The sequence below is a fragment of the Lissotriton helveticus genome, chromosome 6, assembly GCF_964261635.1.
Source record: "Lissotriton helveticus chromosome 6, aLisHel1.1, whole genome shotgun sequence".
NCBI lineage: Eukaryota > Metazoa > Chordata > Amphibia > Caudata > Salamandridae > Lissotriton > Lissotriton helveticus.
This window is the reverse complement of record NC_136067.1, coordinates 892,152,510-892,175,675: the sequence shown is the minus strand read 5'-3', so window position 1 is coordinate 892,175,675 and position 23,166 is coordinate 892,152,510. Positions and strand designations below refer to the sequence as shown.

Below are 23,166 nucleotides of genomic sequence, written 5' to 3'. Positions count from 1 at the left end.
AGCATCTGAATCAATCAAACACTCACACCCAGTCAAAAGATCTGGGTTTAATCCATCACCATTAGCCCACTCTGCCACCCCAGTTCTGACATGGCTATATGCAAATCAGTCTGACCCTGTGCCTCATGGGAACAGTCCAGCCCGAACAATTGCTTCCCCACAATCCAGGATTACCCCCCCCCCAAGCATGTTAGCACTTTATGGGAATCGTCTGGGAATGGGGATAAGGTTATGCACAGTGAGGTTATGCACAGTGCATAAGGTAAACAAAAAGATATACTAGGGGCCAGATGTAGGTAACTGCAATTTACCGTCTCATAAATACCGAATTTTACCGATTCGGTATTTATGAATCGGTAAATTTGAAGGAGGGAGATGTAGGTACATTTTATTTTAGAATTACCGATTGATTCCTATGGGCCTTGAAGCCCATAGGAATCAATGGGCAATACCGATTCAGTATTTACCGAATCGGTAAATACCGAATCCTGCAAGGGTGCAGGGGGTGTCACTTTGACACCCTCTAGCACCCCAAGTACAGGCATGTGTGACAAGTGGCACACATACATGCCCTAAGGGCATGTCTGTGTGTCACATTGCACAGGTGTGCATGCACAGATGTGCATGCACACCTGAATTCGGTATTTTACCACCCAATAGGATTGGGTGGTAAAATACCGACTCTTAAGGGCCTGTGGCACTCTTAGGAGTGTTACCCACATATGGATTTAACGAATCGGTAAAATTACCGATTCAGTATTTTACAGAATCGGTAAATTTACCGATTCGGTAAATTTACTGATTCCGTAAAATAATGGCCCCTACATCTCAATCACCAAATACCGGTCGGTAACGGCCGAATTTGGCCGTTACCGACCGGTATTTGGTGACCTACATCTGGCCCTAGATTCGCTATATTTACAGAATCCCTGGGACCACCCAACCCTTACAGCTGTCTACAGATTCGAAATTTAGAGATTCCATAGGTCTGGGAGTGCTGGGTAGCAGTTGCCAATAACTGGTTTGCCAGCCAGGCCTAGTGAACTGAAGACAGCAGCCTAGAGGTGGATACACAACCACTCAGAGATTTGTTACTGCCCATCATTATTCCTCCTTGACCAGCTCTCCCCAAATTTGAGATGTAATCCCACCAGCAGCTATAATGTGGCATGATTTACAGTTTGACCAATTTACTGACCCGGCCTTGATCTGAATGGGGGCCCTTAGTTCTTTTTGTTCCTTGTGTGTGTATTTAAATGTGAAACTTTTCAAATATTGCCTGAGTTTTACTGAAATGATGAAAGAAAGGGAAGAAAGAAAATGTTTGCATATGCAGAGAGATTTTAGTAGAAAAGGCATGTATTACAACAAAATATGACTTGGTAGTTTGCATTGGTACACGTGTCAAGTTGAATCACTTCACATCATTTCCATAAAACCCCACCTCATGGCACATTTGATTCCCCATATATATATATATATATATATATATATATCACACTGGATGGCTCGATTTTCTCCCCAGTCGGCGCTGCAATGTGGTCGCGGTATTCCTGCGGACGAGCCCGCCCGCTCATTAATTCAAACCAGGTTTCCTTCAACAAAGGATGTCGTGGAGTCGCGACGAAATCCAAGAATAATCCACTAGGTTTACATGAAATCCGTTTTTATTTTCAATCCATGTGAGTCAAAATTAAGGCAAAAACCAACGCGTTTCGACAGCCTCCGCTGTCTTGGACAGCGGAGGCTGTCGAAACGCGTTGGTTTTTGCCTTAATTTTGACTCACATGGATTGAAAATAAAAACGGATTTCATGTAAACCTAGTGGATTATTCTTGGATTTCGTCGCGACTCCACGACATCCTTTGTTGAAGGAAACCTGGTTTGAAATATATATATATATATATATATATATATATATATATATATAAAGTATTTTCAAACCGCGACATGCAAAAAGTTGAATTACTCACTAGGGTCCTGGGTAACAGATGACATCTTTAATGTTGCAAGACTGGCACACGCTGTAAAGAAATTATAAATATTTAAAGTTAGTAGACGTTTTTCAGTCAAAATATTGTTTGGAGTAGGCAGCATTTACACATTCATTTACAATCTCTCTGGCACCTCTTTATGTTCTGAGTTTCCATGCTTACGTTTTGACACTGTTTTTCAATACTGAGAATCAACAAATTTTTTAAGAGGGTAAGAGACCAATTTATTGTGACCACCCTTGACATTTATTTTATTTTATTTTAAAAGTTTTATATAGCCCTGGCTAGACCCGGAGGTATCAGAGCGCTTTACATGAGCATCAGATCATAGTTACAGGTTACATCGTTACAAAGGTTACACAGTTCTTAGAGCATGGCAACATAGTTACTTGTAAGGTCGAGATAAACAATATGCACAAATACGTAAGGGGAAAAGCAGGCAAGGTGTGAGATTCAGGGGAGGGGGGTTGGAGCAGGGGAAGTAGACAGATAATGAAGACAGGAAAGAGGAGGGGAGGGTGAGAGACACAGCATGGGGAGAGGAGGGGAAGGGTGACGGGGACACAAACCGGTAGACGAGTCAAGGCAACGTCCAAAGTCCAGTAAGCTGTGATCCCAGGGAAGTGATATCCCTTCCCTATCTCTATTGCGAGAGGCTCCCTTTACGCAGTGGACTCTCTCAGAGGAGTCTCTGAGACTCCAAGGCCTACATACTGGATCCTTCCCCAAAAAGGGGAGAGGGAGTGCTTTGGCAAGGGGTTCCATACCATACCTAAAGTGTGAGTGGCTCCCTTGGCACAGTGGACTCACTCAGCGGGTTCGCTGAGACTCCAGAGTATAAATATTGGATCTTTCCCCAACAAGGGGAGAAGGAGTGCTTAGTCAAAGGGCACAAAGGACAGGGGGGTAGGCAGAGTAGCAGGCAAGAGGAGAGATTCAGGGGAGAGAGGATAGGAGCTAGGGAAGATACAATAAGGAGAGACGAAAAGAAGTCTGCCTAAAGACCGACTGGGTAGGTGACGACCAAGGAGGGAATCCACGGCCCATCTCCCCTATAGCTAAACCAAGTAGCTCCATCGAGCATCAGACAAAATAGTTCTCTCTCAATACATTGAGAGGGGAGGGAAGAAGAGACATAAATAGAGGGAGGATGCGGGGGGAGACAACAGGAATTGCAACAATGTGGTTCAACAATATACCAGAAAAAGAACAACAAGTAAACATTAAATCAAACAGTCAGCAATACATTAGGGGAGGAGAGAAAGGAGAGAGAAAGTAGTGGGGGGTAGGGGAGGAGAGAGAGTGAGGATAAGGGAAGAGACAACCATAGAGACGAAAGGAAGTTTGTCTAAAGACCGACTGGGTAGGTGACGACCAAGGAGGGAATCCACGGCCCATCTCCCCTATAGCTAAACCAGGTAGCTCCATTGGGCATCAGACAAAATAGATCAGTCTTTTTTTGTTGTTGAATTTATAGGGCGCGCAGCTACCCACAAGGGGTCTCCCGGCGCCAGTAGAAAAAGTGCTTACAAATCGCAGTTGTTATTGAGGAAAGAGCCAGGTTTTAAGGTCTCTGCGGAAGAGAATTCCACAGCCTAGGGGCAACGCAAGAGAAAGAGCGTCCACCCATTCTCATCAGTTTGAAACGCGGAATCAGGAAGTTTCCTTGGGATGAGGATCTAAGAAGGCGAGATGGAGAGTATTGTTGAACAAGAGACTGTAGGTAAGCTGGAGCCAACCCTTGTTTGATCTTATGCATAAATCAAAGAGCTTTAAATTTGACTCCGTTTTCAATACGGAGCCAGTGAAGGTCCTTGAGAAAAGGGGAGATAGGAGATCTCCACAGGACCTTACAGAGGAGGCGGGCAGCCGAGTTCTAGACAAGCTGAAGTCTCCTCTGAATCTCCAAGGTAACTCCCAAATAAAGCACATTACCGTAGTCCAGGCGAGAAGTAATCAGAGCGGGGACCACAGAGCACCTCGTCGAGACTGGGAGCATCCATAAGATCTTCCGGAGCCACCCCAGGATGGAAAAACAGGTGGCTGCCACCTTGACCACTTGGTGCCGCATGGAGAGTGAGTCATCTAGGACAAAGCCAAGGTTGCGACCGGCGTCACTGGAAAGGGTGGAGGACCCATTTCTGACGGCCAATGTGCGGCACTCCAGAGGTACTTATGCTTGCCCAGAATGACCACCTCCGTCTTATCTCTGTTCAATTTCAGGAGGTTTGCCTGCATCCACTCTGCCACTCGGCTAAGTCCTAGTTTGAGAGCAGATGGATGATTTACTTCGGCCGAGGTGAGGGAGAAAAGAATCTGAGTATCATCTGCGTATGAGTAGAGGGAGAGACCAGCGTCTTCCACAATGTTTGCCAGGGGCCTCACGTAAATATTAAAGAGCATTGGGCTCAGAGAGGACCCCTGCGGCACCCCATACGCAGATGAACGGATAAAAGAGGAAGAACCGGAAGAAACAACCTGAAATGTACGGTGACTTAAAAAAGAGGCCAGCCAAGCAAGTGCAGGGCCAGTCACCCCGGCCGCTCTCATGGCTCTCAGAAGATTGGAGTGTGAGACCGTATCAAATGCGGCGCTTAAGTCTAAAAGAAAAAGCGCCGAGGTCTCACCATGATCAAGGCGAGTGCGTAAGTTCTCGGTAACCCCCAGGAGGGTTGACATAATTACTTTGTGTCAATCATTTTGTACTTTTCAAGTTTTCACAAACCTTGTAACAGAAAAAAGGACTATACATTTAAATATTTACAAAACTATATATACTCTGTACATACATAAAAAAAACACACCATGTTTACACAATAAAAAGAGTTTCTGCATCAAACATTACAAAAAATTATGAATACATCACAAACAACAATATCACAAACATTACAATCAGAACATGAGAAAAACTAATTTCCAGGGGGAATATATGCAACTTAATGACTCGTAGACGCTTGAATACTGGACCAGCCGGTCCTAGTATCTTTAAGATGGTAATTTATTCCACCCAAGAAAAGCTGCCGACGCGTTTCAAGACCAGGCACAAGGTCACTGGTCTTTCATCAGGGCTGTTTATTCTTTGTATCTAGAAGATGCAAAGACATTATTTTACTTTAATGATCAGATTCATAGTGAGTACCTTTTTCCAATAGTGGGCTACTAGTAGTGGTGAGCTACATACCAGGCTTGTTTTAAGGAAGGGCAGGATGTTTAATCTTCGTATTGTCCAAAGGACTGTTTGTAGTCGTGGCCAGACAGAGATGTCTAGAAAGGTTTAAAAACATGCATCAATGAAACCTGCTCATAGCTTTGATTGTCCTGCTAGTATCCGATAAAAAATAAAAAATAAGGCATACCTTGCTTTTTGCCAACTGCCGCAAACCGGCGTATTCACTTGTGCGATGTCACCATAAAGATGTAGTTCTACAACAATAATGACACCTATTTTAGCCACGGGACTTTCTCTCAAGGTTCGCCGCATTTATATGCATGCTACCAAAGGAGGAATTTGCCTACCTTTCTGAAGTGTAAATTCTCATATATTCAAAGGGAGTGCCTCAATCAACGTCCTGTTGAAAAACAAAACGCGGGTCTCAAAAGATTGCTAGTAAGTGCTCGAAGTGCAATTCAAACTACCCGATGTTCGTCAATTACCTGCTCTGTGCCACAGAACGCCGCTACTGGAATCTGCTTTTTCTCAATACAGATGGCCGCCCCACATTTCCGTATAGTCCTTTCTTCTGTTACAAGCTTTGTGAAAACATGAAAAGTACAAAATGATTGACACAAAGTAATTATGTCGAGGGTGGTCACAATAAATTGTTCTCTTACCCTCTTAAAAAATGGATCGAGTAATTGTGGTGCGGGCACTGTGTGTATTTTGCAATTTATTAAAGGGTCTAGCCCTCAACACTGATTTATGGACCTATCCCCTTTTGTTCTTAACCTGATGGATACCTGGGCCTTCCATACTATGGCTGAGAGGAAATACCTTAAGTTTGAGGAGATACTCCCTGGAACCAAAGATACAGGATTGGTAGCCAGTGGAGAGGGCATGGAGTATCCGCTTCCTAGGGTTGAGACTGTGCTCAATGGCAAGGCGGCCAAGTTTCACATCTGGATAAAAAGAAAGAAAGGTGCTGGATGTCTCTTAGGAAATGCTTTGATTGCCACTGGCTTGTTGCAAGGACCAGTAGCCTTTATAGCATATACAACATCTGCTGTGTTAACCAGAGCAGAAGCTGCATGTCAGTCTCAGAGTGAGGCTGGTATATTTCAGATTTGCAGGCACCAAGGCGAGGCAGTTTGCAGTAAAGGGGAAACTCCAGGAAGGCAAAGGCCATGGAGGACATTGTTTCTGCTCCACAGGGACAGAAGGATGAAGCTCAAAGTGGACCATTTTCTGGAGACTGGGTCGCTTCCAGAGTTTCAGGATTTGGTAGCTGCTGGAGGACCTACCCAGGAATATATGCAAAAGGCACATGAAGAGTGCCCAGGATCAAGTCAGCAAAAGGGGTGATCAGGAAACACTATGTTGACTGGAAGGATAGTCTACTCTACTCTCCTAAACTGGTAAATCCCAAGGCAGGTACTAGCACGAGGCTAGTACTTTCATTAGTGTACAGGAACTTTATGTTGTCACTAACCCATAAAGTTCCCTAAACACGACACCGAGGTTAAAAAAAAGAATATCAGGATAGGAGCCTCTGTACTACTGTCTAGGGGTGCGCAGAGTCAGAGAGTGGTTCTGTAGACCATGCACAACTTGACAGATGAGTGATAAGACGGGAAGAAAGACTAAGGCACCATTAGTGCCTCTACAAGGTGTAGATGTTCCATTTGAGTGGCTGGGAATAGACATTAGTTGATCCATTTGACCCCCCTTCCCCCTTACAGACAGGCAACAAGTATATCTTGGTTGTGGTGGATCATCATCACACCACCAGGTACCCTGAAGCTGTACCTTTAAGGAGCATGACTCCAAATGTGGTGGCAAGAGCGCTCCTGGAGATTTTTTCTAGTGTTGGATTTCCAAGGGCAGTAATTTCTGAACAGAGAACCAACTTCATCTTTACTTACATCTCTAATTACAAGAGAGAGTTGTGGGCGCAAGCTGGTGTGACATACCATTTCTCCATGGCAAACCAATGGTTCGGTAGATTAGTTTTACAAAACACAGAATACCATGATGTGAAGTCTACCAGAGAACCTCTGGAGGAAGTGGGATCTGCACCTGCCATGCTAGAGAATCACTTTCCAAGCACCCAAAAGAAACATCCGATCTACCAACCTTGCCCTCGCTGAAACACCTCGCATCCGCAAAGGTTGGACAGGGGGAAGAGCTTTCTCCTACATCGTAGATAAGACCTGGAATGAGCTCCCGATCAACATCAGATGCTCCTCCTCATTGAACACCTTCAGAAAGGCCCTCAAGACCTGGCTGTTTGACTGAACAGAACTGCTACCCCTCCCCCCCACCCCCCCAGCACCTTGAGACCCTCACACGTGAGTAGTGCGCTCACAAATTCCTGCGGTTCTGTAATCTTTAGCTCCTGGATGGGCCGGGTCCTGGGAGCATGAGCAATTATATAAATGGGGGAGCATGAAAAGCCCCGGGGAGGTGACAGTGACAGAGGCAATTACAGTCTGCTGCTGTAAATGCTTGTACCTTGTCTGACAGTTCCCCTGAAGTTGTGCCTGCAAAAGTTAATAATCCCTTAAATGAAGTTTCAAGGGGATCTCCCCCTCTTACTTCTGTCCAGCAGCCAGCTTCCTTGGTTGTGGAAAAGGCAAGTATGTCAGAAAACCAGCTCCCTAAAAGGATATCTAGAGTTTCTGAGGAAGTTGTTTTGGATGACAGTGAGGCGTTGGCGCCATCTAGTGGCGAATTACATTTAAACAGTTATGTCCGGATGATTTTTCTCCCACTTTGTCTACCAGATGTGACATTCCTATTTTGGGGACTAAATTTCATTTGGCTAAGGCTGGGGTTTCCGGTTCTTGCGAGAGGCCCCTTTCTCTTGTCATTTCTTCTGATACTAGCAATTTATCATTGAATAGTGCAGCTTTATCTACTGAGGTGTCCTCAAAGTTTTTTCCAAGTAGTCATTCTGTGGTAAATTCTGTTTTAAACAGTATAAGACTACCGGTTAATAGGATGTCCAAGGTTAGTTCTTCAGCCTCTGAGGCTGGTAGCAAAAATGCGTTTTCTGTCAAAGCAGGTAGCAAGCATCCTGGACAGGGTAGGTCGGTGTGGATGGATAATGAGGATAGGAGTTGCTCTGTAGTAACTGAAAATATTACGGGACCCCACATGTCTGCCAGAATTGGCGTCTTGCAGGCCAACATTGCTTCAAGGCTGCAAAAGGGCATCAGGTGCAGTGAACCGCCTTTGAGCAGGTTTCAGGCGTCCTGTTCACCTCATCACACCCACACTAAAAATCCTGAAGTGATTTTTCCAACACCTTTACCCGACCAAAAACGTTCTCAGTTAAATTGATGGTGGTGTGGGGGTGATGGTGCTCAACCATCCTGCAGTGGGGCTCGTCAGGGGGTTCATGCTAAAGGTGACAATGAGTTATCTGATTTGGAAGAAGGCTAACTTGCAAGTCAGGAGGACTAGTCTAACAGCCTTTTTATTTCCAAACAGGGGGGATTACTAACAAGATTTTCCGAGCTAATTGTTTGCAGATGAAAGAATCTGAAAGGAGTTGGAACGAGCTAGAACGGTATTCAAAGGCATCTGACAGTGCCAGCAAGAAGATGCGTTCAACACCTGACAAGCCTTCCAAATAGGTGAGCTGATGATTGATATTCATTCTAATTCAGTTTCTAGGAAACGTAAAGCAGACGGGGTTGTTGGTAAGGCCGCAAAGGCTAAGGTTGTTGTCGTTGTGAGTCTCCTTCAAAGTTACAAAATGTATTTTCTCCTAAAACCAATACATTTCAAGACAAATTGTTGGCATCTAACACACATTCTCAAGGTGAGAAGGACGGTAAGAACAAATCCATAGGTCTAAAACAGCTTTCCTATATGGGGCTGTGGATGCCCTTAGGTCTGCATCTTAACAAACATACCAAAGAAAAAATGTGGAATGGAGAATTTGTGGATGTTTTCAAGTTACTGCATAGGGAGTTTCTATTCACAGAAGGTTCTAGGGAAGAGGCTTGGGAGCTAGCTAAAACACCCAGGGTCCCCACTAATATTGATTATTGGACCTCAGCCTCTCTGATTTTTGCAAGTGTTTACTGCGAAAGGTTCCCAGATCATTCTTCAATTTTCAAATACTTAGATACAATCAGAAGGGCTTAGTCAGAATTTGGAGATTTTGCCTGGTTACATTACAATGAAGAGTTCAGAGCCCACCTAGTCCTAGTTCCAGAAAAACCTTGAGGTGGATAACAAATTATGAGTGCAATGGATGTATCCTCAGAGGCCTTCCCCTACAATGCATACTGCTAGTGGGCTTGCCCCCCAGCCCTTTCTTAACAGACCTACCCAGGGAGGGGTGGGCACTTGGGCTAAACCACCAGCTTTTGTTACAGGAGCCTGCAGGAATTTTAACAGGGGTTTCTGCCAGAAAAAAACATTCAAATACAGGCACTAATGTTCTTAATGTGGGGACAAACATGCTGTTTTGCAATGTTTCAGTAAGCAAGCATCCAGCTTCCCTATCAGTCAAGGGCATGGCCGGACTGGTAATTCTGGGCACCGGGCAATCCCCCGGTAGGCTGGAGGGGGTGGGGGCCGTTTTTTGATAGGGGGCCAGTTTTGTTTTCGGTCCGTGGAATCCTAGATATAAATGCAGTTGCGAAGATGTGCAGTGTTGTTTATCATTTAAACAAGTGGTACGCTGAATGGCAGTATCTGTTCGCCGAGTTTTCCACCGTGTTGCACGGTGTCTGCGAGGAGAGTCGGCCATGCAGGTAGTACGGAGGTGTGGGCAGCGCTCTTGAGAGCTCCCGGCCCCACTGGAGCTGGACAATGGAACATGTCACCAGATCTGAGCTCCTTACAGTAACAGATACTCTAGGCATGGAGCAGCCCACAGTCTCCCCACCCCTTGTGCTTGGGCGCTGCGCAGAGGGACACGCGCCCCTGAACGGTGTAGACTGTTGAACACCGCTGAAAACTTGATTTGTTGTAAAAGTATGCAGTCCTTTACACTTGTCTTCTTGGCTTATCATGATGAACATGTGCCCAGCTAATAAATGTCTGCAACAAGAATAAAATATCTACCTGTGATAATGTGTTGTAATACGACTGGCTACCTGCTTTCGGGATTTGAAATACATGATTAGTAAAATATTATATGCGACAGCAGGCAATGTTATATCAGAAATATGTATTTATTTCACTCATCAGCAAGAGGTTTTGTTTATTTGTTTATTTTTATTCGGTCTATATCAATTTTTTCCTGAGACGAAAATAAATAACGTTTTGTGATTTCGATATTGTATATGCTGCGTTCTAGGTGAAATGCACGTCATGTTCATGGGAATATAATAAGTGGCGTGGGTATATTTTGAACAGCAGTGTTAGGTCCTTCTTTGGCCAACGCTCTTTCTGGACACCTTTGCAGAGGGCGTGAATAGCTCTGTGAGCACCGATCGCTGCTGCCGGCTGCGAGCAGGGGCTGACCAGGCAGCCGGAGAGACAGGAAACATCCGGTTCCCCCATCCTGGAAGTTTACTGTCTGATGCAGCAGAGCCATTTATCACGTGTGGGGGGAGCGGTGGCGCTGCATATGGTATGGGTGTAAACACAGGGAACAGGGAGCATGGACCATTGAGTCAGGGGGCTTAAGGTACCCAAGCTGATGTTAATGCACAATACAAGGAGCAGTGATGTCCCCGTGGCACGTCATTGCGCAGTCTGTCTGCATGGTGTGTTACGCATTGCGCACTCCCTATAGTTCCTGCATTACTTTGTTCTCAAAAGTGGTGTCAGGTGCGCTGATGAGCTGCCTAGCTGCTGATGACAACCCAGTGACTCCTCTCCAGGCACCAGAATTTGGAGGGGGTCGGGGGTCGCTTCCGTTGGACTTTGTTGGAACCCGAAGGTCTCTGGTTGGCACAGGTAGGTACTTGTGACAAACAGGGACCCTGAGACCCAATCGTCAGGGCAAGGGAACTACTCCTTTGAATAACCCCTGCTCACCCTCTAGGTAACGTGGCGCGAGCAGACAAGGCTAATCTTCAGGGCGATAGTAAGTTAAGCATTTATGACCACACACAGTAAACCCACTGACCCACCACAAATGGACACCAGTCAAATGGTTGTATCAAAAATACGTATACTTTATATAAAAGATATATTCGAGCAGAATTATCACAAGACCAACAATAACGTTTAGCGAATGGGGGCCACCAGATTACAATAGGCAAACTTAGTCTTTCAATGTTCGTGGTTTTGCAAGGTACGGCGACAGTGAAATAAGAACGTTGCGGACCCTGGATCGAATATGAACTCGATACGGAGTTCAAATGTACCTTGCTGTGGAAGTCCGAGGCGTTTCAGGCACGGCTGGTGAGGGCTGACCCCGAACGAGGCCGACGGTTCTCCAGAGGATCTCTCCGGCTCGGTCAACCTCGAGGAGCGAGGCTGGGGAGCTAGACTGTGGAGGGTTGCGGCGATCCGGGATCCATGCAGCTCACGGGGCGGGGCGCCGTTCAGGCCTGCGGGACGTACTACTTCTTAGCACGTCGGGTCTGACTCATGGATCTGTGAGGGGTGTCGCGTTCTCGGGCTGACGGGTGCAGCACCAGGCTTCCAGTACCACTGTACGGGGAGGCCTTTCTTGAGGTGCGGCACGAGCCTTGGTATGCAGGAGGACAATGCGAGACAGTCGGGTACGTTGCCACGTACGGACCGTCCGAGGCTATGGGAATGTTCTCCGTGCAGATTCCGGCTGGAGAGATGAGAGGCACCCAACGCGCTCCGTTAGCGGCGAGGTGACAGGAGAGCAGGCGGTCCGGCACTGAAGCGGAGAGCGACTCAGGGATGAGCGGGGCTCTCTACGGCGGGGCGACCAGGCTCCGAGCTGTCACGACCTGGGAGGGGGCGAAGGCACCCGAGTCACAACTCTGGCGAGGGAATAAGAACTTAAGGCCCAACAGCAGATGGGCACAAGCAGATAGAACCCAATGGTCCTGGGGTTCCGTTCAGGGGGCAAGCTCTCGATCGAACCCTTGGAGATCGTTTCAGGCAAAAGTCTACAAAGTCCTTTCTGGTCCTTTCCTCTCCGTTCTCAGCAAGGCACCACTGCAGGCCAGTCTAACAGGATACAGACTGGTTTCCGTCCTTCAGCTTCTCTTGGTCCTTCTAGTCAGGCAGAGGTTCGTCGTGGTCAAAACTGGATCTGATTTGTAAGGAGCGGAGCTCCTGCATTTATACTGTGATTCTTTTGTCTTTGCAGGCCAGGGGGCCTGAGCCTGGTTCAACCCAGTTCTGGAGCACTTTGTTGACAGGATGCTGCCGTCTTCTTTCAGGGTTCAGGGTAGAGACATCAGACGCTCTGCGGGTCGGTGGAGTCAGCATTGTGGTGGAGGAGCACAACCCTATTCAGAGTCAAGGTCTACTCCGCCCACCCATCCTGGTGTAAGCACTCTATTCACCACCTGGAGCACCCGACTATCCCCGGGAATCTCCCAGCCCTGTCACTCACACAAACCCAGACAGCAGATACACATCCAGGCAGAGGCGGTTGAACAGTTAGGCGAGCAAAGGCTAACTTTCTAAAAGTAGCATTTGCAAACACAGGATATTAAAATAGACCTTACTAAAGGAAGTATTTTATTATTCTGAGTTCAGGCATACTAAACTTGACCTGCTACCGTGTTCCCGGAGCCTGCCGGGACTATAGCATGTAATAGCTCCGACAGCTCGTCTGGCCTAAGAGAACCGGTGGCCCTTCAATAGTGAAGAGCCAAAAGGGCGGCAATTCACTACTAGGACATGCCACACTCGAGGCTTGTCCTACCTTATGCTCGCAATGCACCCTGCCCGTAGGCCTACCATAGGGGTGACTGATATGGAGGTTAGGGAAGGTTCAGGGACTGGCAAGTGTGGGTACTTGCGCAATCAGCGTGCAGTACGCGACTGTACGCGGGGTCAGCAGTGGCAGACCCGAGACGCATCTTACGAGGCCGCTTCCGTGGGTGGCGCAACCAGCGCTGCAAGCCCACCAGCAGCATTTGTATCTACAAGCCCTGGCACTCCTCGTGCGCGTTACTGGGGACTGACAGTAAACCAAATAAGCCAATCATGGAGATCAATTTCATATACACTTTATATGGGGAGCACTTACACTGCGGCACGGAACGGTCGTGGCGCAGTGCCCTTAGCATCGAACACCAGCAAAACATCGGAGGCACATCAGCAAAAGGAGGAAGGGAGACTCACGCCAAGGTGCCAGGTCTAACAGACTTCAAGGAGTATATTTCAGATGTTGACCATGGGGCAGTGCACAAACCCTCCAAATGTACTTTGGAGGGTGCACGCTGCTTACAGGTAGGTGCCTGGTAGGAATTTTTATTATCAAGCTTGCGAATGTCGCAAAATGAGTACTCTGTGCTTTCTGCTGTTTAATGCAAACTGTCTATATTTAAAGTCCTGGAAAGCAGCCAGGGATTTGTATAAACTCGCCATAACGTGTTTTAAAAACATCCTCTAAGGCTGCTAGCCGCCCTGCCCTCACTTTCATCAGGGATTACTCTTCCTTCTATTTTGAGCCCAGGGCAGTGCTTTATAACAACCAAATAAGATGTTTTGCCGGGCCTTTCTTTTTCTGGTCCGTTGAAGTGTCCATGATTGAATGACATTATGGCGTGTACAATTAGACTGGGCAACAATGATAGCACATCCAGAACATCGCCTGACGTTGTATCATCATGTAAAATAAATTATTATTTTTACCTTTACATCATCTACTAACCCTAACGATTATTGTATTAAAATATGCCTTTATTGGTCCAATTCCGGCCGTACAAGAGAACAGATAAAGCATATAACAAAGAAAAAATACAAATATCAAACGTCCATGAATTAGATTTAAAAACGTTCGTAATGGTAAAATTGGCTTACACGGAATTGGAAAATTTAATTTACTTGGAAGTCCCTAGAAATGTAGTATTACATGTACCCAGGGACTGCAAATTAAATGATGTTACTGGGCCTGCAACACTTATTGTGCCACCCACTTAAGTAGCCTATTTAAACATGTGTCAAGGCCAGGGGCTGCCATTGCAGTCTGCCTGTGCAGACGTAAAACTGCCACTTTGACCTGGCAAAAGGAACAGTTTGCCAGGCCTAAATATAGTCCCTTTTACTACATATGTCACCAGGAAGTCACCACTGGCTCAAGCCCTGTCCATATGGCAGGGTGCAGTATGCAGAGTGCAGGGTATTTAATTGTTTGGCATATGCTTTTAAGTTTTATATGTCCCGGAATAGGCAAGGCTCAATTGCTACCCTTGTTCTTTGTGTGATTCTTGAATTTTTCACAATCCCATGAGTTGACTTTAGTGGTGTACAGGCAACTTTGATGGCAGCACTCACACTCTGAAAAGTGTTCCGGTGCCACTGGCCTGGGTGCCTTTGTGTTATTTTTCATGCTTTCTGGCCAGGGTGCCATGTGAGACATTTCCATGCTTTCTGGCTGCCTGGGTGCTTGTGTGAAATGCCCATGCTTTCTGGCCTGGGCGCTTATGTGTGCTATTTCCATAGTTTCTGGCCTTAGTGTCCTGGAGGCTCATGTGTGACATTTCCGTGCTTACTGGCCTGGGTGCCTTTCCCCACCCTGGGTGTGACGTTTACATAGTTTCAGGCCTCTGTGCCCTGGGTGCTAGTTATCAGACGCTTATCTGTGACATTTTCACAGTTTCTGCCCTCAGTGCCTAGGTGCTTATATGTACTATTTCCATAGTCTCTGGCCTCAGTTACTTGGAGGCTCATGTATGACATTTCCATGCTTTCGGGCCTGTTGTGACCAGGCATGGGTGTGACATTTCCATAGTTTTTAGCCTCAGTGGCCTGTGCGATCGTGTCTATTTTTGGTGCTCTCTGAAAGAATGCCTATGGGTACATATGACTGGGTAGGTAACCTGGTGCTCTTTAATGTCATCATCTACTATTTACTGTGCTTTGAAAGTTGATACGATTGAATATGTAATGAAAAATGTGCTGTAAAATTCACCATTTTGGTCAGTCTTTTTCTCAAATTTTCTTGGGTGTAGAAACCCCCAATACCCTCCTAGTAGTGGTCGGGCTTGCTCGCTAAGCGCCGAACAGGGGCTGGTATGGCTAATTTTGCCAGGGCTGCTTTCAGTTCCCTGCCCGGTCCTGGTCAAGGGAGAGGAAGGGACGTCCCTTTACAGCCTGACTTCAAAAGCAGTTACACCAATTGATATCCCCAAGCTCTGTTTTTGGCTTCAGTTTTAAACTTGCCGGGAGAAAGCTTTGAAGTTGGAGTGGGGGTTTAAGCTAGGTTATTAGGGCCCTATACAACGCAAGTTTGCTCAAAGCCTGAAATCTGCATAGCAATTCCCACAGGTCATTACTCATACATTACACTCTGAAATTGCGGAGGGTAGGATGGTGGGCCCCTTCCTTTCTTGGCCTCTTCCCAATCTTATCAATTCTCCTTTGGGAGTGGTTCCTAAAAAGACTCAGGGAGAATTTTGTATGATACAACATTTATCCTGGCCACAGGGTTTGTCGGTGAATGATTTTATTGCCAAAGAAGACACTGTGGTGCAGTTTGTTTCAGTGGATGTAGCTCTTGCTCTGGTGAAAAAGCGGAATTAGCCAAATGTGATAATAAATCCACTTTCAGGTTACTTCCAGTTCATCCACAAGACTTTGAATTACTTTGCATACATTTTCAAGGACATTTCTTTGTTGACAACGTTTTGCCTATGGGTTGTGCAGTCTCTTGTCAGCTTTTTGAAGACTTAAGCGCTTTTTCCAATGGATTTTTTTCATTCACATCAGGTCATACACAAGTGTCTCATTATTTGGATGAATTTCTTTTTGTTGGCACAAAAGGTTCTCACCAATGTAGCAAGGGGCTCCAATTTTTTCAATCTTTCATCCAGGATTTAGGCGTACCTCTGGCTAGAGAGAAGACAGAAGGACTTGATATATGTCTCATATTTCTAGGAATTGAGATTGATACAGTGAAAATGGAGGCCAGGTTGCCAGTTATTAAAGTGCAAGGAATTGTAAAAATTTTGGAACATGCTAAGATGACACCGAAGCGTACCCTGTTTGAGTTACACGGTTATTGGGGCACCTAAACTTTGCTTGCAGGGTAGTAAAGGCCGAGAGATCCTTCTGTCGGAGGTTGGGATTTGCTATCATTGGTGTTTCATTACCTCATCACAGGGTAAGAGTGTCTCTTTCCATGAGATCTGATTTTGAGGTTTGGATGACGCTCCTACAAAGCTTTAACGGTTTTCCTATCAGGCTTTTGGATGAACACTTTGTATGGTCAGTACAAATTGTGTACGATGCGTCAAGAGCTAATGGTTTTGGGCTTTTCTGTGACGGAAAATGGTGCACAGAACCATAGCCACATTGTTGGACCTGGCCCTTTTTGGCAGGTTCACCCCGAAACTTTTTGCTTTTTCCTAGCCTGTTTCTGGAATCTGGGTTGGTGATTTTAGGCCTCTGCGCAATTTTTCACTGTGGTACAGTGTAAAGTGCGTGTGCTCTCTGTGTATGTGTGGTGAGTGACCTGCCCTCCCATAGGAATGAATGGGGAATATGTATGCCCATGGTAGTTCCTGATGTGTGGGGAGTGCAGGGTCGAGTTTGATATGTGTGAACTCGTGAGATTGAATGCTGCATAATGGTGTATGCGGCATTGTTGTGTCTAGTCTAGAAGTACCACTTTTAGAAGTTGGCATATTTGTGTAGTGAGTCTGCTGGCACGTGATTGGCTGGTGAACCTGGCCCAGGAGTGCCTGAGCCTGCTTGTGGATTGACTGTCTGGTTTGAGTGTGACAGGGGCTGCAGATCCCCCAGGAGGTTGTCTGAGTCAGCCTGTGGATGAAAGGCAGCATCTGCTGCCAGGGAAGTGGGAGGAGATAGCACCTGATAGTGAAGGGCTGTGCCTGCCTGACCACAATGCTGGCTCCACCTCCCCGCTGGGCGACTGTCACCTCTGTCCCTGACACTGAAGAGAGTTCCCTATAACCAGTTCTAGCTGGTTCTCACACTGCCTACACAAAGACTTCAAAGACTTTTTTTCTGTATAAGAAGGGGCTGTGTCCCCTTCCAAAATGTTCTTGTTTTTGGACTTGAATCTGCCAGGGGCGTGCTGCTGCTTGGGCTCAGGGGAATCCCTGGGCCCTGCCCAGCCCCTGGACACCTGATGGACTTTCCTGGACTCTTGGGGGACCCCTCTGCCTTGCTTGGGCTGATGGGGGGGACTTGGCTTTGCCCCCTGGGAATCTCTGGGACCTTTGCAGAGAAGCTGCATTTCCTTTCAGATAACTTTGTCTTGCTTTTGCCAGGGCTTATTATAGCCTAAAGCGCCTGGATGCGCTTTGTCTGCTGTTCTAGCGCTGGGAGCACTGTGGATTGTGCTTTAGCGCTGAAGAGCACTTTACTTTTGTTCTAGCGCTGGGGAGCGCTTTCATTTTCAAGGCAGGTGCCCACCCTGCTGCCTGGCTGCCCTTTGTGCCCTTTTTGGGGTATGCTGAGCGTTTATTGTTTTAAACTTCGAGGGAGCCCACTCCTCGGTTAATTCTCCCCCAGCCTCTGAGTGCCGGAAACGGGCCGCCGCGCTGCCTGCGGCGACCCGGAAATGTTGAGGCCGGCCGGCCAATCGCAGGGCGGCCCCGAGATGAGCACCGGAAGTCCCGCCCTCGGCACTGTAGTGCGAGGAGGGAGACCGGAGTTGCAGCTGAGAGCCCCGGGTCCCAGGAGGGGGCCCGGGTGAAGCGGGAGAAGACGTGCAGCCTGTGTCTTGCGGAGGGGGGCGGGAGGCACAATGGCGGTGCCTGCCCCTGCGCGCTACTCGCCAGAAGCGCCGCCCGAGGTCCGATGAGTAGGCCGATGGGGAAGCCACCTAGATGGGAGTCCCCAGTGGGGGGGAAGTGGAAGACTCCGCTGTGTGCCGCATGTTCCCAGGCGGGTGTGGTACCCCCGGGCCCAGAGAAGCCCAGGCCTTGGTGAAGGCAGTAACTGAGTCTGAGCGGCCCCGTGAGCTGAGCGGGCTGCTCCAACGATGTGCACAGTAGCGGGGGTCATGTAGGGCGGCCCCGGATGGTAGTGGGCCGCCCCCACGCTATGCTGGGCATTTCTAGAGTCCCGTGGCTCGAACGTCGGGCCATATTCGTTTTTCTGTGCCCCGAGGGGGCAAGTCTATTTCTAGGGCCCCAGATGGCTCCCACGTTAGAGGCATTTGTTTACAGAGGGCCAGTGAGAGCCCAAGCCGCATTTTTGGTGGCCAGAGCCTGAGAGCTCCAACGTTTGGGGCATGTGTATTTATAGAGCCAGATGGCTCCAACGCCCCACAGCTGTGTCAAGAGCCTGTGTGGCTCCAACGTCTACGTAGTGTTGCCCAGAGCCTGTGTGGCTCCTACAGTTTAGCGCAGTTTTGTTTCCTAAGGGCTAGTGAGAGCCCTGTCGCAGTTTGTCTCCAGCTGCCCAGCAATTAGTGGGCAGCTGCACCGTTTAGGCGCAAGATGGAGAGTGAGTCCTTGAGAGGGGCAGAGATGGCACAGAGGTGCCCGGCCAGTCACAGCTGCGCAGCACTTAGTGCCAGCTGCAGCGTTTAGGCCCTTGTGAGTGTGCCCAGGTCCCCATCAAGTAGTAGGCACCTGCACCATTTAGGCCCCTGACATTGAGACACAGGGCGTCCTAGCCCCAACAAGGCCAGTTGGCCTAGGGACTGCCACAGGTGGTGGCTTATGTAAGCTTTGCGCAATTGTAGGGTTATTGCAGCTCTGAATGTGTTTTCATACATCATGTGTTATTCCTGCACCTCTGAATGTTTTAGACATCATGTGATTTTTGCGCTATTGTATTGTTCTGGTACCTCTGAATGTATTTTTATTGCATCATGTGCTTTATTCTTAACACCGCTGAATATGTAGGTTTATGCATCATGTGTTTCCCTTTACTACTCCTCTGAATGTATATTTATGCATCATGGGTAATGTGTTCTTTCCTAGACCCCTAAATGCTCTGTGATACTTAGGTGGTTGTTCTTTTTAGTACAGGTGGTCCTAGTGAGGTCCTTGTCCCCTGCGTGACATTCTCCTAAGGTGGTTAGGGTTGCGTAGGTGGTACTTACCTGTTACCAGTAGATACTGGTTGTGATTTATAACTGTTACTTTGTGCTACAGTGATTTTATATACTTATTCTAATTTCTGACAGTATTTCTATTTCTAAAAGTGTTGATTATGACAGTGGCCCATGTGGCCCTGTCTAGTAAATAATCCCTTGTGAATATTGCCCGTGCCAGTTGGCACAATGTACATGTGTGATTTTTATCTGATGTGTTTTGACAATACAAAAGTTGTTTTCATATAACCTTGTGTGGAGTTCCTTTTGTGGTGTGCCTAGGATGTTGTTGCTGTTGTGTGCTGGTGCAAATGCTTTACACATTGCCTCCGAGTTTAGCCTTACTGCTCATGCAAGGCTACCAAGGGGGTGAGCAGGGGTTATCTTGGCGTGTGACTTCCTTGCCCTGACTAGAATGGTGGTTTCTGCCTGGCTTTGGCGTCAGCCTTAGCCTACCAGAAATAGCCAGTTCTAACATTGTTGGTCAGCGGTGCGGATTTGGACTTGTGTTTGCGCAGTGCCACAGCGACAACTGGCTACATTACAAAACTCTGCAATTTTTTTTCAGATAGTCACATGTTTGGGATTATTGTTTTTGATTTTGTTTTTCCTCAAGAGTGTCATTTTCAGATGGTGTATCTGCGCTTTATGTTTAGTGGCAGATGAGAGAAAATGACAGGGCGGGACGCCAGTAGAGAGGGGAGGTTCCCATAGATTAGGAATCACTTGCTGGGTCCAGTGTCCAATTCCTATTCCTGTCCCTGTGTGGGTAGATGGAAGAGAGGGAGTGTGGAGGAGAAATTGCTTGCTTGGGAGGGTGGTTATCCCCTGAGTGTAGTGTGTGTGTCTGGATTCCCCAGTATGGTAGGATCCAGTGGTGGCAGCTTAAATGTGTCCAGTGCGTGAAGTCCCATTCCCAGTTCCCAGAGTATGGTGCCTGGTGCGCAGTAAGAGGATGACAGGTTGAGAGTCAGGGGCAGTGAGGAACTGTCTCACCAGTCTGGAGGGGGATTGTGTGGATGAGTGGTGTCTTGAACTGGAGGAGTTGGTTTGAGGGTTTTTTTAGGAGCTTGCACGTGAGGTGTACCTCTGGTGGTGTGCAGGAGGTCCTGCAGAGGCACTGGACAAGAAGGTGGATGTCTGGCGGTGTGCTAGATGTCTTGCAGAGGCATTAGGGAGTGATTCTGAAAGTAGTGGCTTGTGTATCTGATGATCCTGTGTAGGTGAAGAGGTTCATGTGTAGTCCAGCTAGGTCCCATTAGGATGGTAGGGGTGTAGGGGCTCACGCCCTGTCTCAGTGGAGGCGGAGTGAGTGTGGGACGGTGTGTCCCACGTTGGCCCGAAACCCTGTCTCTGGGCCTGGAGGGTTCCTTAAGGGAGCGCCAGGTCAGGGGCCTAAGTTGTACTTACAGGTCATTTGAGGAGGATCTTCCTGTGTCTAGAGGACGGGGAGTGTCTGTAACCAGAACTACGGCGGTCCTGGTGTTGAGAAGTACCGCTCCTAAGTGGAGGGTGCAGAAGTCCTGATTCACTGGACATTTGACCGTCCAGAGTGCTTGACCATTTTTGGGTCCTCTGGAGATAGTTCCCCGAGGAGGGGGAGGCCAGGTTCAGGTTCAGCCTGACCTGGAGGGAAGGGCAGCTGTAATCAGTGTCCTGACCTGGTGTTTGGCTTTCAGGGGTACCGCTCCAAGGTGGGAGGGTGCAGAACTCTGGAAGGGGGTGCAGAGGGACGGTGTACTTCTGACCCCGGTGCAACTTGAGGGTTTAGATCCTAGGTTGGGAGATTAGGAAGCTTCCAGGTCAAGAGGAATCTCTAACAAAGTAGATCAGCTGAAGAGACTGAGGGGGCTGCCCCTGCTGTGTGTTCTGGGGCCCACCTGCAGTTTGTTGTTTCCACTAAGGTAGAGGAAAGGGGATTTTGCTATGTGCTGTGTCCCCCCCACCTGCTTGAAGAGGGACTGTGCTGTGTGCTTTGTACCTCAGGAGTGAAATAGTTTCCAGGTGGTAGACCAGTGATGAAGTGAGGTCCTGATCTGGTAGGAGAGATGTGTTCTGGTGGGTGCTTCCCTGTGAGGGTGCGGAACCCCAGAAGTAGAGGTAGGGTGGGGCATTCTTGCCCGTGACCTCTGGTCAGACTGAGGGTGTGGTCCCTAGGTTGAAGGATCAGTGGTAGTTGTAGCTACACTGAGAGAGAGAGTGGAGAATGACTATTGTGTGCCAGGGGTTACTGCCCCCCGCTCTGTGGATTGGTTAGGACCTGTGATATTTAGATGGCCTAGGGCCTGGTCCTGGCTGTGGATGACTAGTGTGTACCAGTGGGGTACCCTAGTTGTGCCAGAGAGCTTTTGTTGAGAGAAATCTATGTGGGTTAAGAGTGGCAAAAAACTGGAAGGTGTCCCTGCCGTGCGGGCCGGTGTCCGTGTTTTGTCGCCCAAAGCAAGGAAGCCCATCAGTGGAGTGATTGGTCTACCCTGCGTTTTGGCTGGAAGGGGGTTGTGTTGGACCTGGCCCTTTCTGGCAGGTTCACCCCGAAACTTTTTGCTTTTTCCTAGCCTGTTTCTGGAACCTGGGTTGGTGATTTTAGGCCTCTGCGCACTTTTTCACTGTGGTACAGTGTAAAGCGTGTGTGCTCTCTGTGTATGTGTGGTGAGTGACCTGCCCTCCCATAGGAACGAATGGGGAATATGTATGCCCATGGTAGTTCCTGATGTGTGGGGAGTGCTGGGTCGAGTTTGATATGTGTGAACTCGTGAGATTAAATGCTGCGTAATGGTGTATGCGGCATGGTTGTGTCTAGTCTAGAAGTACCACTTTTAGAAGTTGGCATATTTGTGTAGTGAGTCTGCTGGCACGTGATTGGCTGGTGAACCTGGCCCAGGAGTGCCTGGGCCTGCTTGTGGATTGACTGTCTGGTTTGAGTGTGACAGGGGCTGCAGAGCCCCCAGGAGGTTGTCTGAGTCAGCCCGTGGATGAAAGGCAGCATCTGCTGCCAGGGAAGTGGGAGGAGATAGCACCTGATAGTGAAGGGCTGTGCCTGCCTGACCACAATGCTGGCTCCACCTCCCCGCTGGGCGGCTGTCACCTCTGTCCCTGACACTGAAGAAAGTTCCCTATAACCAGTTCTAGCTGGTTCTCACACTGCCTACACAAAGACTTCAAAGACTTTTTTTCTGTATAAGAAGGGGCTGTGTCCCCTTCCAAAATGTTCTTGTTTTTGGACTTAAATCTGCCTGGGGCGTGCTGCTGCTTGGGCTCAGGGGAATCCCTGGGCCCTGCCCAGACCCTGGATACCTGATGGACTTTCCTGGACTCTTGGGGGACCCCTCTGCCTTGCTTGGGCTGATGGGGGGGGACTTGGCTTTGCCCCCTGGGAATCTCTGGGACCTTTGCAGCATGGAGAAGCTGCATTTCCTTTCAGATAACTTTGTCTTGCTTTTGCCAGGGCTTATTATAGCATAAAGCGCCTGGATGCGCTTTGTCTGCTGTTCTAGCGCTGGGAGCACTGTGGATTGTGCTTTAGCGCTGAAGAGCGCTTTACTTTTGTTCCAGCGCTGGGGAGCGCTTTCATTTTCAAGGCAGGTGCCCACCCTGATGCCTGGCTGCCCTTTGTGCCCTTTTTGGGGTATGCTGAGCGTTTATTGTTTTAAACTTCGAGGGAGCCCACTCCTCAGTTAATTCTCCCCCAGCCTCTGAGTGCCTGAAACGGGCCGCCGCGCTGCCCGCGGCGACCCAGAAATGTTGGGGCCGGCCGGTCAATCGCAGGGCGGCCCCGAGATGAGCACCGGAAGTCCCGCCCTCAGCACTGTAGCGCACAGAGGGAGACCGGAGTTGCAGCTGAGAGCCCCGGGTCCCAGGAGGGGGCCCGGGTGAAG

The 23,166-nt window shown here is 48.2% G+C and overlaps 1 protein-coding gene across 3 annotated transcripts in view; it reads right to left on the bottom strand.

Annotated features, from left to right (window-relative positions):
* LOC144761579 (amine sulfotransferase-like) overlaps window positions 1–23,166 on the bottom strand; it is a 476,546-nt gene that overhangs the window by 210,519 nt on the left and 242,861 nt on the right. For all 3 annotated transcript variants that reach the window (XM_078646877.1, XM_078646878.1, XM_078646876.1), the window contains one exon: window positions 1,974–2,024. In XM_078646877.1, coding sequence (XP_078503003.1) covers window positions 1,974–1,998 — 25 coding nt within the window. In that variant the 5' untranslated portion in view covers window positions 1,999–2,024. The remainder of the gene's footprint in view (window positions 1–1,973; window positions 2,025–23,166) is intronic.